This window comes from Pseudorasbora parva, chromosome 23, assembly GCF_024679245.1.
Source record: "Pseudorasbora parva isolate DD20220531a chromosome 23, ASM2467924v1, whole genome shotgun sequence".
NCBI lineage: Eukaryota > Metazoa > Chordata > Actinopteri > Cypriniformes > Gobionidae > Pseudorasbora > Pseudorasbora parva.
In genome coordinates, this window is record NC_090194.1 from 16600661 (window position 1) to 16615138 (window position 14478).

The following is a 14478-nucleotide window of genomic DNA, read 5'->3' on the forward strand; positions in this document are numbered from 1 at the left end:
TTATATATTTAGTATGTAACTGTGTAATAAGCAAGATAATTTAGTCAGATGGTCATTATCGCAACAAACAATCCTCCTTCAAAAACAACCCTCTGCTCGCAAAGCGGTCCTGATCGGAGCCGTTAGTGTTTATTTCACAATAATGACTGTATTGTGTATTTGCCCACCTGGTTTTCAGACAGCCACATTGCGGTCATCTGGTTGAGTTTAGTGAAGCTGTATGGAAGATTCCTCAACCTATGAAGAAAGAGGACAAAAATGAACAAAACAAAAAAACTACATTACTGTACGATGCATAAGAAAAGAGTTAGTATGCTGATAAAACAAAAAAAGTGACATGATTAATTGAGAACCAAGTAAATTGAAAAAGGCCTGACTGGTACGGCATATAGCAGAGAGAGTAGAAAACAGAGCGATATTTTCCAGCCTGCTGAATCCCAGCCAAATCTTTCTAAGTGGTTCTCTCAGAGAAATGTTATAGCAATGGCTCTCACAGACACCAGCTGCGTGGCCAGGCTGGAAATGTTCCTCATTGAATGATTTCATACTTGAAGAGTGTCAACTGTCCATTCATTTGATTCGACTTCAATAACAAAGACAAATTCTTATCCCTGGGTCAAAACTATGTTCTAAACTGATGGTCGTTTTAGAGAACAACTAAATGAAGTAGAACTTAACATGTGATTTTTTGCCTATGCTGAAGGCATTTGTATGATATGATACTTGGCTGTATTATGCGGCACAGGGGGACGTACTTGTTGTCGCTAAGATTGACGACCTTGAGTTTCTGCATGTCGCCCATCTCCTCCGGCAGAGACTCCAGCTTGTTTGAGTGCAGGAACAGAACGGTGACATTCTTCAAACTGCCCATCTGTCAGATGCACAAACATACACATGAAGGGTTAACGGAGATACTCAGCTGATGCTCACAGAGGATGCTTTGATCAGAGTGCAGGATCGATGAGGTAGAGACCTCTTCAGAGATTTATTTGCAGGAAGCATCTTTGCATATGAGCTAAACTAACAACAGAAGTGAGAGGTGGTTTGTTCCGTTGGTTCATTTAAACCAATTCAATGTCATTAAACGTTGCGTTTTCACAAAGATTTTTTTTCTTGTCAAATTCAGTCTGATTCATTAATCAGACTGCTAGATATCTTACTTTACAATGTGTTTAATATGGATATTTTTCTTTACTGTGTCGGATACAGGTGCGGATCGGGTCGGACAAGGGGAAAACACGGGTCTAAAATGGGCCATGTGCCATAGTAAAAATATATGCATATTTTTGGGAAAACATCTACAAAACTGTCTTGCCTGTATTACGTCAAGTTAATAAAATATATCCAAAACAATATTAGGTTATTTGTGCTTGCAGACCCGTGCAGGACTCTGAAGTAAATCATGGAAGTTAAATGCCATTTCATGTTGTCTTAAAACATGGCAGAAATGGACTGACCTCTGGAGGCATCTGTGCGAGCAGGTTGTGGTCAGCAGCAAACGTACGCAGGTTTACACACTGACCGATGGAGGACGGTAGCGCCTCGATCTCATTGAAGCTACAGTCCAGCTCATCCAGAGTCGTGAGTCTACAAAAAAAAAAAGACACAAATGTGATTTATATAACGGTTCATTTATGAATCAAGCTCAATAGTCCTCTATATAAGAAATATGAAGTCATCTTTTGATACAACAAGGAAGATCAGACTCTACTGGCCTCTATTCAGGTTCTTCATAAACTTGTGTGCTCAACAACCTTGAATCTTCGTTTATTAAAAGTTCTGACGTCAAACATTGCATTTTTTCCTTTTTTTTTTTGCATGACTAACATCCAGGTGTGCTGAATTAATCACAATACCAATGAAAACACTGGCTGAATAAGTGGATTTTGAAGCTGATTTTCATATATGTAAATAAGGGTTTAGCTGTGAAACAAACAGTTGAACGTTTCTCCAACACAGCAAGAGTGTTGAGGAGTAACTAACTAAAAGGTTTGGATGACACTAAACCAGTGTATTTCAATCCTGGTCCTGAAGTAGCCCTAATATGGCAACACATCAGCCTTATGTGGACACGAGACTGCTTATTCTTTCCTATAATAAAGTAAATCTCATGACCCTTGATAAAAATGACCAGTAACTAAGTACATTTACTTGAGTACTGTAATTAAATACACTGTTTGAGTATCTGTACTTTACCTGAGTATTATTTTTTCTGGAAACTTATGACTAACTTCACTACATTTGAAATACAAACATCGTACTGTCTACTCCACTACATTTTTATCAAGGTCCTCAAAGTCAAAGTCGTTCCTGTACCAGCTTTGAAAGTCAGTGGATGATTTTTCTTCTTTAAAATGTGTTTGGGTTTTTGCAGAAAGCCAATCAGGAATCACTCTTGTAGGGTCACACGAAGTTCAAAGAAGTTCGTTGCTCTGACTGGTTGTAGGTCTATCCAATTGATGTCTTTCCTGGTTCGGTTGAAACGCCCCATAATCACAGCCCAATGGAGCAGTTTCAGACTCATATTCTGACTAGAATTGAGTATGACCATGTCAGGCTACCGAGAACACCCACAAGCAAATTCTACACTAACAGTCAAAAATTAAAAGAAATATTTAAAGAAATATTTAAATATTTTTTGGTGATATGTTTTTTGTTCTTACTGATCTTAGTAAGAGTAAGCTACATTTTTAATTTGCAGGGTATAAGGTGGACTAACATTCATAGCATAATACTCACTTACACACTACTCTTGAGTACTTAAAAACGGCTACTTTTTACTATTAGTATTTAGGACAGGTACTTTTACTCCACTTAAATTACATTTTTTGACAAGTAACAGTACTTCTACTTAAGTATACTTTTTCATTACTCTTTCCACCACTGATCAAGTAAGAAGCGACCAAACACCTCCATGTTTTCCCTACTTAAATGCAGTTAAACGAATAGTAGAACAACCTAGTATGACATAAAATAAGATGTGGCGCTTTTCTAAGCGGATTAAAAAGGAGAACTATAATGTATGGCGGAATAGCACTTCTGAGAGTACTTCGACTCAGCGCAGTAAAAAGTCCCGGCTGAAACGTCCTCCCTCACATCTCCCCCTCCCCCTATTGACAGAAATGAGAGCGTCATTACAACTTTCAAGTGTATCGGAGTAATATTTGACTAGTAGTACTTTTACTTTTACTCAAGTAATGAAATTGTGTACTTTGTCCACCTATGGAATTGGTTGACTGTGAACAAAGCAAAAAATTATGCCAAAATGCAGCATTTAACAAAGTGTGTTTGAGAGTGGTAGAGCGAGAGACATTGAATATTGCTGGATCATTACACAAGGATGTAAACCAATCCCATTATAAATCATATTCAAGAGATTGTGAAGTTTCTTCACTCTTCTAAAATTATCTCAATAACGTTTCATATTCTAAAAAATACAAAAAGATCATGCAAGCTAATGTAAAAAAAAAAAAAAAAACTTTCATACTGTAGCATAACCCTCCCCAGTACAAGACAAAACTTACAAACCTACGAGTTGCAATAAAGTGGAAAAGCGCAGTTACATCAGTGCGATGGGAAAAGACGCCGAGACTAATGGAAAGTTAATCGTGGTTAATCAGTGTGCTTTACAATCCCAGCAGGGATTAAAAAGTGAATACTTGCAATCACATATTCATAATCCCTCTTGGCATATTTTCTTAACCTCGGACTAGGAAATCTAATCTGACATAAGGGATAACCAGCATGTTTGGAAACATGCTCAAAATAAGAGGTGGTGAGAATGAAGTACAACGGTTGGCTTCTTTTCTGATGGATAACAGTCTGTTTCTCTCAAACACACACACATACGCAGAATAAAGCAATCCCTCTCTGAGAGTCCATATGGACGTGTACTTCCTTCAAATCACAGACCCGCTACAAAGCCTTCTGTCTGTATCATACAGTGGTTTATGGGTCTGCTCATTTACAGGGTTCACTTTGAAACAAGATATCATTATTATTTCCATGACTTTAATATAATATCACACGGGCAAGAGTGCAGACATGTTACAATATTTAAACCCTTTCTGCAGATTTCTCCCACAATCGGCACAGAAATAGACACAGTCTACTCGTGGGTTAAGGAGAACTGGGTCATGGTTTAAGTGCCGTTCATCAGGTTGCTGTGTAAAATGGCGCTCACTTACCCGCCTATCGTGTCAGGCAGGTACATGAGCTGGTTATCATCCACCTTCAGAGTGGTTAGTCTTTTCAGTGAGCCTGTGGGGACAGAGAAAGATTGTATTGCAATGGGAAATGTATACATGTAGACAGAAACTGACCATTCCATTTTGCACAACTTTGCAATACATTGAACAGTATTATATATTTTATTTAATTATTATTTATATTAACAAACAACAATGAAAAATGTTACCAGTTAAAAATTTGACCCATTAATTATGTAGGAGCGAAACTGACTCTTAAATTAAGGAAATATTTTAAATATAAATAGTTTGATCACTTTTTCTTACAATAAAATGGTTGAAAAGTTGAGCTAGACAAATGCAGTCAGCATGGCAATTAGTGTAAAAATCAAGGAAAATGGAGATGAAGATTATTTACTGGCCTCCTGCCATGTTGTAGAAAAGGTCCAAAGAATGTTGCTGCTTAAGTGTAATGGTTTTACAGTTTGTTATTTATTTTTATATGCAGTAACTTACATAGTATATTTTTGGTAATTAAAATTAGTTGCATAACAATTTAAAACTGTTTTGGCCATGATTAAATCTATTCCAATTAGACATATATCATCATAATTATGAGGTTGAATGATTTTAGTCACTAGACAGAATAAAGGTGGAACTTAAGGTGGAACAGGTCAAATTCATACATTTTAAACTACTTCGATGCTAAACTTGGTCTATGGAAGATAATAGTTAAAGGGTTAGTTCATCCCAAAATGAAAATTCTGTCATAAATGACTCACCCTCATGCCATTCCAAACCTCTAAGACCTTTTTTCATTTTCAGAACACAAATGAAGAGATTTTTGATGAAATCGAGAGCTCTCTGACCCCTCCATAGACAACTATTTAATTAACACTATTAAGACCCAGAAAGGTAAAAAAAATCATTAAAACGTTACTCCAGCGGTTCAACCTTAATTTCATGAAGTGACGAGAATACCTTTTGTGTTCAAACAAACAAAAATAAAGACTATTTAACAATTTATTCTCATCTGTATCAGTCTCCGATGGAGTTTACATTGGCCAGCTCCTGTGTCTGGATCAGCATCGGCCAATGGTAAGCCAGAGTTCTGGTGTTGCTGAAGTAACTTGGAAGAACTGCAGTGTATTTACTATATCAACAGCAAGGATACTGACACAGACAAGAAGAAACTGTTGAATAAAGTTGTTATTTGAACCACTGGAGTCATATATCTACACATCACTATTTTAACAATGTCTTTCCTGCCTTGCAGGGCCTTGAAGGCGTTAATTAAATAGCTGTCTATGGAGGGATCAGAGAGCTCTCGGATTTCATCAAGAATATCTTAATTTGTGTTCTGAAAATGAGCAAAGGTCTTATGGGTTTGGAATGACATGGTGAGGAATTAATGAAAATTTTTGGGTGAACTAACCCTTTAAATCTAGCTTGTTTGTCTCACAAAAAAAGGAGAAAACAAGAAAAAGGATCCCAGAAAGTTTACCAGACTGATTGTTTACCAAAAGCTCTTGCAATGAAAGACAAGAACTTGTCTCTTTGTTTATGTCGAGCACCTCTGTCCAGCTCTAAAATGGATTTCATTAAGGATAGAGCTGGGAGGTTTTATTTCACAGCAAGCTTCAAGGGCGGTGTGACTTGGCCACTTCAACATGCCTGCTCATTAGCGGCTGTCGGACTGGGTCATTCATTAGGTAATGAGATTGTATTACTGTTCTACCCATAATCCTCCCGTTCATTTACACATCTAACCTGTTCATTTGTTACAAAGCAGATTAGAGATGAGGCTGTTAGAGGACATGTTATACATCCTGCAGGAATGGCACTTGCTTCGCCACCCAACAAAGACTGATCGCATTTAAGAGAACCACGAATACTTATTATTGAGCTCTGCATTTTTGTGTGGTGTTTTACCTATAGACCCTGGCAGCTGCGTCAAAGCGTTGTTGGACAGCAGTAGATCCTGCAGGTTTTCACAGCCGGATATCTGCTCGTCAACCATCTCCAAATTGTTTTTGGACACGTCCAGGTAGCAGAGTTGCTTAAGTGCCCCAATCATCTGCACACACACACATACACAAACACCTCTCTCCATTACTGAAACAAACAACTGATTTTTGAGAAAAGATTGAGTAATTGAGCAAAAGCGAGAGCCAATCTCAAATCTCAATTTCACTCAAATATAGTGGTTCATAAGAAGGAAAAAAGGACAGAAGGCGTGAGGAAGCAGAAAAGGATTTTTTGAAAAGTTGAGAAACACAGCTGAGAAAGAGGTCAAGATAGATGTCTGAAGCCACACGTGAACTGGTTAAATCCATTTCCTATGCCCTGTCCTCCTGTTCCCAAACATACTCCATCATTCTGTAGCTCCTTTCCAAAAACACAAACACTCAGAAATCTAGACTAGTAATAAAATCATCAACAGCAATGTTGTTACCACAAATTTTGTCTGTCCAGATAAGAGTACCAGGGATATGGCTCTGTTTTCTAGCACAAGTTCAATAGAAAACTAGCTTTTAGGCCATTTTATTGATAGCAAGACTGGATAGATATCATACAGTCGGTTTTGATTTAATGACGCCTAAGTGAGCATCAACGGAGCATGAATTATATAGCACAGGGCACAGGAATCTTAAAGTTCAGATGCACTTGGGTGATGACCGATTAGAAACGAACTGCCTAAACTGCAATCAGCGTCTGTGTGCGACATTGTGACAACCCTGCTTCTGATTAATCACTGCGAGCGTGAGCCGCTCTCCTGGGTGTGGCGTAAGAAGCTTAATCAAAAGCACTAATAACCAGAGAGAAATTGAATTCTGCAAAAAGAGAAACATATGGCCATTCGGCCTTGTGAAAGGACAAGCCTTCAGTAAGCTGGTCTCTCGGGTCAGAGAGGGAAAAAGGTCAGGGTGCCGCCCTCATATCTGGACAGTTTGGAGGTCAGACTTGTTCAAAACGTTGTTCTGAAAATCCATGCAAAACTCATCAGACTAATGCGCATCCTTTCAGCGAGGCCCACAATTACTGTCACTTTGCTTTCAGCGGCAAGCTAATGCCTTAATTGCGACCCATTTAAAAGGAGCTGGCAGTCTGAAGAGAAGACTATCCTTAAGGAATGTTAAGGAAGTAGCTTTTCACTGGCTTGTCTTAACTCTACTACTCAATGCACCTGCGACAAACAGCAGTTACGCAGAAGAAACATCTGCGGGCCTCATTCAGGAAAATTTCAATGTAACAAATTTGTTCTGTTTCTCATGTTAAAAATTAATTCAACAATTTACATAGGAATGATTAAACTAATTACTTACATAGATTTTTTTATGTTTCATGAATAGTGTAGAACATTTATATACATTTAGCGCTTTACATGAAACAAGAACTTAAGAATGGTTGAACGAATAATTAACACAGACATTTGTTGTTCTTGTGTTCATGAATAGTGCAGTTTTACTAAAATAACTATCATTCATGAAACAAGAACAGACCAAATTATTTACATTTTTTAAATCCATTGTTACGTAATCTGTGACATAACATATTGCAAGCAATAATGTATTAAAGGGATATTTCACCCAAAAATTAAAATTAACCCATAATTTACTCACCCTCAAGCCATCCTTGGTGTATATGACATCATTCTTTCAGACGAACACAATCATTCAATATATTTAATCAAAATATAAAAAAATGCAAAATGGATGGATTAACTTTTTTGGGACTTCAAATTTTGGGCAGCCATTACAATGCTTGGAAGAGCCAGGACATTTTTTAATATAACATTGTTTTCGTCTGAAAGAAGAAATGTCATATACATGATTCTATATATACATATACATTCTAGGATGGCTTGAGGGCGAGTAAATCATGGGGTAATTTTCATTTTTGGGTGAACTAACCCTTTAATAGTATATAAAATTATTTTATATGGTTATATTAGCCTCATCTGGAATTGCACGTTCAACTCAAAAGCAATGCAACAATTTACATAAGATTGATTTACAAATAATTGTTTTAGTGTTCCATGTTTAACATGCATAAAGACGGTTTAACAAATGATTTCCACACTAAACATGATCCATAATTTACGCTAGAATACTTTTTACAAACAATTTACACAAACATTTGTCCTTTTTAGCATTATGCACATTCAACTCATATTTCAGGAATTAGGCCAAATTAGTTTTTAACTAAATAAATAAATAAATAAATATATATATATATATATATATATATATATATATATATATATATATATATATATATATATATATATTTTTTTTTTTTTATAAATAAAAATGTGTCCTTTTAAAAAGGCAATGCAACACAAAGAATGAATGCAAGACTCACCCCGGGTAAAAACGTCAGCTTATTTCCATCCACCCACAGCTCTCTGATACCTGTAAGCTGCTCCAATACTTCAGGCTACAGAGAAAGAAGACACCATTCTATTTCTCATTCTCAGTAAGAGGAATTCTGCCACTAATTTCAATGAATATCATTAGAGGAGAAATGCATATTAGGTGCAATCTAACAGAGAAAGAATCAATGAGTGCATCTGCATTGACGGTCGATGCATCTGACACCTGGCTGCATTGAGAGCTGGAAGGTAAATTCAAGCTGCAGTAATGCATGTGACACCTGAAAGACAGGCAGGTGCTACTCACCACTTCAGTGAACTCGTTACTCCCCAGATCCAAGCGCTCCAGCTGTGTGAGCTTATGCATGCTCCTGCGGACACACACATGCACAGTTATTACTAACATTATTACCCCTGCACCTTTCAGATTGGCACACAAACATATCTGAGCGATTATCAGTTTTGCAGGACTGGCTGAACTGCAGATGGAGAGCTTGAAGAAAAACATCAGACTGGTAACTGCTAACAACCACAATGTTTCTTTTTAAAGACTGCACACAATGACTCCCCGTAGAAAATAAAAGGCAGACAGACATTTACTGAACAGGTAGTAACTGCTAATCCAGTTTTCATTGGTAGTTTTGGAAACTCAAAAAATTGGAAATTAAAATTCAATCCCCAGTCTCACATAAAATCAGAGCCAATATAAACTATTAAAATAACTCACAAATATATATTCTCCAAGATCATACATAGAGGTCAAGCTAAGGAGTTTAAGGATGCTCCGTTGTGATAAATGGTAATAAAATATTAAAGCAATATATTACCTACAGTAACTTTAAAACTATATGCTTTAACCAAAATCTTTTACCTATCACAAATCAGTAATTATTGGACTGGCTGTGTGCATGTTTTTACATTTTTATTATATTAGTAAGCTATTTAGCCACTTATATTGACAGTGATAGTAAAAAGAGAACAGGAAATGGGAACAAGATTTGGAAACGACATCAGCCGAAACAATTTTTCAACATTTTGCGGCGCAATACGGTCATTATATCATTATACTTCAGGAAAATGTCATCCAGTCACATGGCAAGAGAGGGATCTGAATGTGAACTCTCTGGACACATTAAATGTATTACTTGTTTATTGGACCTCTACTGGTAGCACATCATATTTTATTTCTTTTTACAAAATCAAAACTATTATCTCAATTGTCTGTCAGATATTTCACTGTCACCTTGAATGCTTTATAAATCCTTTGGGTATCAGAGAATGATTAGTCTTGATTAAGATACGATAATGATTAGAAGTCAGTTAGACTTCTAATGCCAATCTTTACAGCATATTTCTCAAGGTGCGTTATCCTGTTCCAAGCTGCTTCTGCAATCTCAATATCTACGTCCAACCCTGAAATAACATCAAATACTTGGGTAGGTGTGCTTTAGGGCAGGGTGTAAACCACTGCTGACGTGGACACAGATCAACTGCCTACAGGCATATTGTATCCGTGGTAAAAGGAATTAAAATTAGAAATGATTTACGGCACAAGGATTTGTATAACAAATTATTTTAAACTGAAAGCAGACTTGTAGGAAATTCTGTGTTCAAAGACACACTGGTAGTTGGCGTAGAGGACTGTAAGAGGGATTCATTCATCCAGGGTTTGGAGGAGTGCAACAGTCAATCAGCCAAAAAACTCGCTGACCCCACAGAGTGCAGAGCAATGCACAGCTCATTGGAATTACAGACACACATCATGAGAACAAACCACACAATGAACATCTGAGAGGATTGCTGAAACAACACCACCATAAAGATATCAGGCCAAAGTGTAATAATGATAAATGAGTAAGCCATGCACGGAACAGACCACTTTCCGTCTGTCTTTGATTACTTGCATCGTCTTGGTATACTTCCTGATCCAAAACACTTTACTTTCGACCGATTTGCTATTTTTTCATACATCGATACTCTATTCGCAATAGACAATGGACCTTTGCTAATGTCAGCAATGTGACCACAGCTTGAGAGAATGAAAATCATAGATTTTATCAATTAGCATACCTTTTCACAAATGAGCTGCATGAGTTAAGGAATCAATCATAATAGTGATACAAACACCAGGAAACACCCTTAAGCATTACATTCTCTTTTGCCATACAAAGTTCCACAGTTTGCTTTCAAATCCGAAAAAAAAAAATGTAACAGCTGATTTATGGTGCTGTGGTTTTGTGGTTAGTTCATGTGTTCTGAAACATTTTGTTCAAGTGGCTTTTGTTGAAAACATTTAGTGCCGTAATGAGTTGTTTTGATCCTGGCGGACATACAGTAACCTAACAACCAAACTCGAAGCCTGTGTGTTTCAGCACGGAGAAGATGGGGCACGGAGCGCGTCCCTTTCTGTGGCTCTCGTTCACAAAACCAAACAAACGAGCCCTCGTATGATGCAATATTGGCTCCAGAGCCAGAAATGATTATAAAACCTGTCACAGCATGTCACTTCAGAGCCTCTTACATAAGGCTGAACAATATGATGCCGGAGAGACAGAGAAAGAGAGATGTTTGCCTGTATTTATAACATGATTATCAGAAGGGGTGCAGAAGCACAGATCATCATTTTAATATTTTAGTAATTCAAATAAATCCCAGAGCGGCACTTACTTTGGCAACATCTTTAACTGGTTCTCCCGCAGTTCCAGAATCTGCAGTTTGGTTAGTCTGAGGAAACAGAGAAAAAATATATCAATGCAAGTTGTTCATATATATATATATATATAAACCTGAATATATTTATAAACTGACATCTACTAGGATTAATAAATTCAGCTTCTCCATTTCAAACTATGCACTGTATACAAAACGCGACCGTTTTGTCATCGTTCAGTTTAAAATCAATGAGGTTTCAAATGGAATTTAACCCCTTAAGTGTCACTGGCCCACCGGTGGGCCCATTTGCCACTGCATGTTTAAAACAATATATCCTATATTTATCCTGATCTAATGTTGACAAACTATATATCAATCGAAAGCTTACGAACTCAAGATTCATCCTGTGCAAACCGATTTGAAATCGGACCTTGCGTTACCATGGAAACGGTGCTCTAAATTATTCTAGCGGGCTCCTCCCCAAGTGGCGTTGTCATGTTTCATATTTATTTAACATATTTATTTAATTTATAATAAAAACCTTTTCTAATCTTGACAAAACGCATATCGTCGGAAAGGTCTTAGTCTCACCGTTCTATATCTGCAAACTGTTTTGTGATATTTACACAAAAATATGTACATTTGACACAGGAAATTGCATTTAAAAAAATCAATGGAATTCGAATGACACCCGGTGGCTATTTGTGGTACAACGCCTAAACAAAATCTCATGGGAACTTCAATTTTTGTGATATCAACTTCAAATTTGGAACACAAATTGATTAGACATATGGCTTTGATTTGATAGTAATTTTAGAGTCCACATTATTTTGTAAAATATATATTGTATATTAAATATTAAATATGTAGTACAGTATATTTGATTTACAGTACATTTAAACTTCCATAACTTTTTTAAACTTAAATTTTTTGAAGTGATTTCACTTGAGCAATACTCTGCTGACTGTCTTCTTTAAAATGAGACCAAACTTATGTCTATATTCCAAAGCATTCTTGAATTGCAACCATTTAATTTTGGATAGTGAATTTTCATGTATATTTTCAAAAAGGGGGGTGACACTTAAGGGGTTAAATGAACTTTAGTAAGCATCTTGCTTTTTTATGTTCCTATAATGGCATACTGACTTACCACATACTCAAAATATACTGTTGTCTTTTAGTATGCAGAAGTATGCAAATTGTTGTCCTTAAGTGACCTTAAACAGAAACTGAGCTACATGTTGTATGTGCCATTTGAAATCTATTTCAGGCTGTGTGTGCATGTTATATGTCAAAAATACTTCTGCACCACCTTTCACTGAAACTGCACTGTATTTTTATAGGAAGAAAACATTTCTGAGATAAATATTATATATATATTCCTGGAGCTTGTCTCATATATATATATGACAAGCTCCAGGAATGTGTCAGAATGTGCTTTCTGAGGAAATGTCACTTGTGTCACTTCAAAGGATTTATAACTTGCATAAATCAACAAGCTGGATGGAGTTAAACAAGTTAAACCCGTTTTGTGTGTGCTTGGAAAACTTTTCCAGTGTATAGTAGAATAGTGTTGTCCATTTTATATTTTAATGTAGTACATACTTTGGCCAATCTAGATGATGATCTAAAAGTTATCTGAAACTGGAGACTGGATTATCGTGTTCTCTCTAGGACTTGGTGTTCATTAGTGTAAATCTGTGCGTGTCAGACCTGCCGAAGCTGGCTGGTAGAAACTCTAGGAAGGCATCGTTCAGGTAGAGCTGGGTCAGGCTGAGGAGCTGCGTGAAGCCTTCTGGGAGTCTGGGGAGATATAAGAGCGCTTTTCATTACGACGCGCACGCACGCACACACACACACACGCACCATCTCTACTAGCTATATACCTACTTTGATATAGGGTTCACACTTGCTTCTACGATGGCCAGGACTTTACAGTTCTTGATATTTTCAGGAAATTCCTGGATGCCTGAAATTTAAAACAAAAATTATTATTTTTAACTTGATTATTTATGCTGGTTTTATGTTGGAAGTATATTGTTTTTTTATATTGGTAGTAATCAATGAGTGCGTTTTTGCCCCTCATGCTGATGTTGGCCAGTGTGTAACGCATTAACCTGCTTTTTGTCGGCTTGTTGAAGTATGCATGTGTGATATGTGAACAGGAAATATAAATATCAATCAATCAATCATCAATCAACTTTATTTATATAGCGCTTTTACAATCACGATTGTGTCAAAGCAGCTTCACAGTGTCAAACAGGATAATATTGCGACAAAATTAGATTTGGCTGTACAGTCGTACTGGAGAAAACAGTGATGTTATCAGCTTATTTTAATTTATCATATAGCGACACTGCTGGCAGATCAGTATTATAGTTTATAGAATTAAATAAGACCTAATTCATACATTTAATTTGTATAATAATTTGAATAACTTTAATCATATTTTTAGTGTCCCCAACTGAGCAAGCCAAGCCAAAGGCGACAGTGGCAAGGAACCAAAACTCCATCGGGGCATGATGGAGAAAAATAAACCTTGGGAGAAACCAGACTCAGTCAGGGTGCCAGTTCTCCTCTGGCCTATTAACACACTGTGTAAGATTATTATTCTGGCAACCTTACAGGTCAGAAATCATATTAGATTGGAATATTCAAAATTTCAGGGTATCACGGAAGAGACGGGTTTATTTAGGATGGGGCGTCGATTACACAAGAGTATGAGTGACCTCATAGAGTGACCTCACAAAATAGCAAACTCAGTCTTTTTCTTGACACCCCCAAAATTATAAAAGTGCTCTCATCTCTTGCAGCAGCAGCAGAAGTACAGGCAAAATCTTTAATGCTTTATTTAACATCACAACCGACATGACATCAATTAAAAACTCGGAGACAGATGCGCAAATTACTGTTTTGACGTCACTACCAGGAAATAACCTGATTTATTAATAAAGTCATGTAAACACTGTTTACTTGTGTTGGCGGGTTATTGGTTTGCATATAAACACGGAAAACAGGTTATTTCAATAATCTGACTTTTGTGAGTTATCAGAGAACTGGTGTGCATGCAAACATGCTCATTATACACATTGTTTAGGGGTTACAGAACTGGAAGTATTATTTGCAAGCAGAATTTGAAAATACCTAAATAAACAGCTGCAATTCAAACAAGTCCAGTCCCCTATTTTTGCCCCACTCAAAAATAAATTATATGTTAAGTAAACACATAAGCAACTAGGTCATTCTCAAAATCGACCACCAAAG

At 36.7% G+C, this 14478-nt stretch overlaps 1 protein-coding gene across 2 annotated transcripts in view; it reads right to left on the reverse strand.

The window, feature by feature from the left end:
* erbin (erbb2 interacting protein) overlaps positions 1–14478 on the reverse strand; it is an 89307-nt gene that overhangs the window by 19049 nt on the left and 55780 nt on the right. For both annotated transcript variants that reach the window (XM_067434228.1, XM_067434229.1), the window contains exons 4-13: positions 13105–13183; positions 12928–13017; positions 11230–11286; positions 8870–8933; positions 8553–8627; positions 6120–6264; positions 4188–4260; positions 1458–1587; positions 756–871; positions 168–237 (exon numbers count right to left, since the gene is read on the reverse strand). In XM_067434228.1, the coding sequence (XP_067290329.1) occupies positions 168–237; positions 756–871; positions 1458–1587; positions 4188–4260; positions 6120–6264; positions 8553–8627; positions 8870–8933; positions 11230–11286; positions 12928–13017; positions 13105–13183 (899 nt within the window). The remainder of the gene's footprint in view (positions 1–167; positions 238–755; positions 872–1457; positions 1588–4187; positions 4261–6119; positions 6265–8552; positions 8628–8869; positions 8934–11229; positions 11287–12927; positions 13018–13104; positions 13184–14478) is intronic.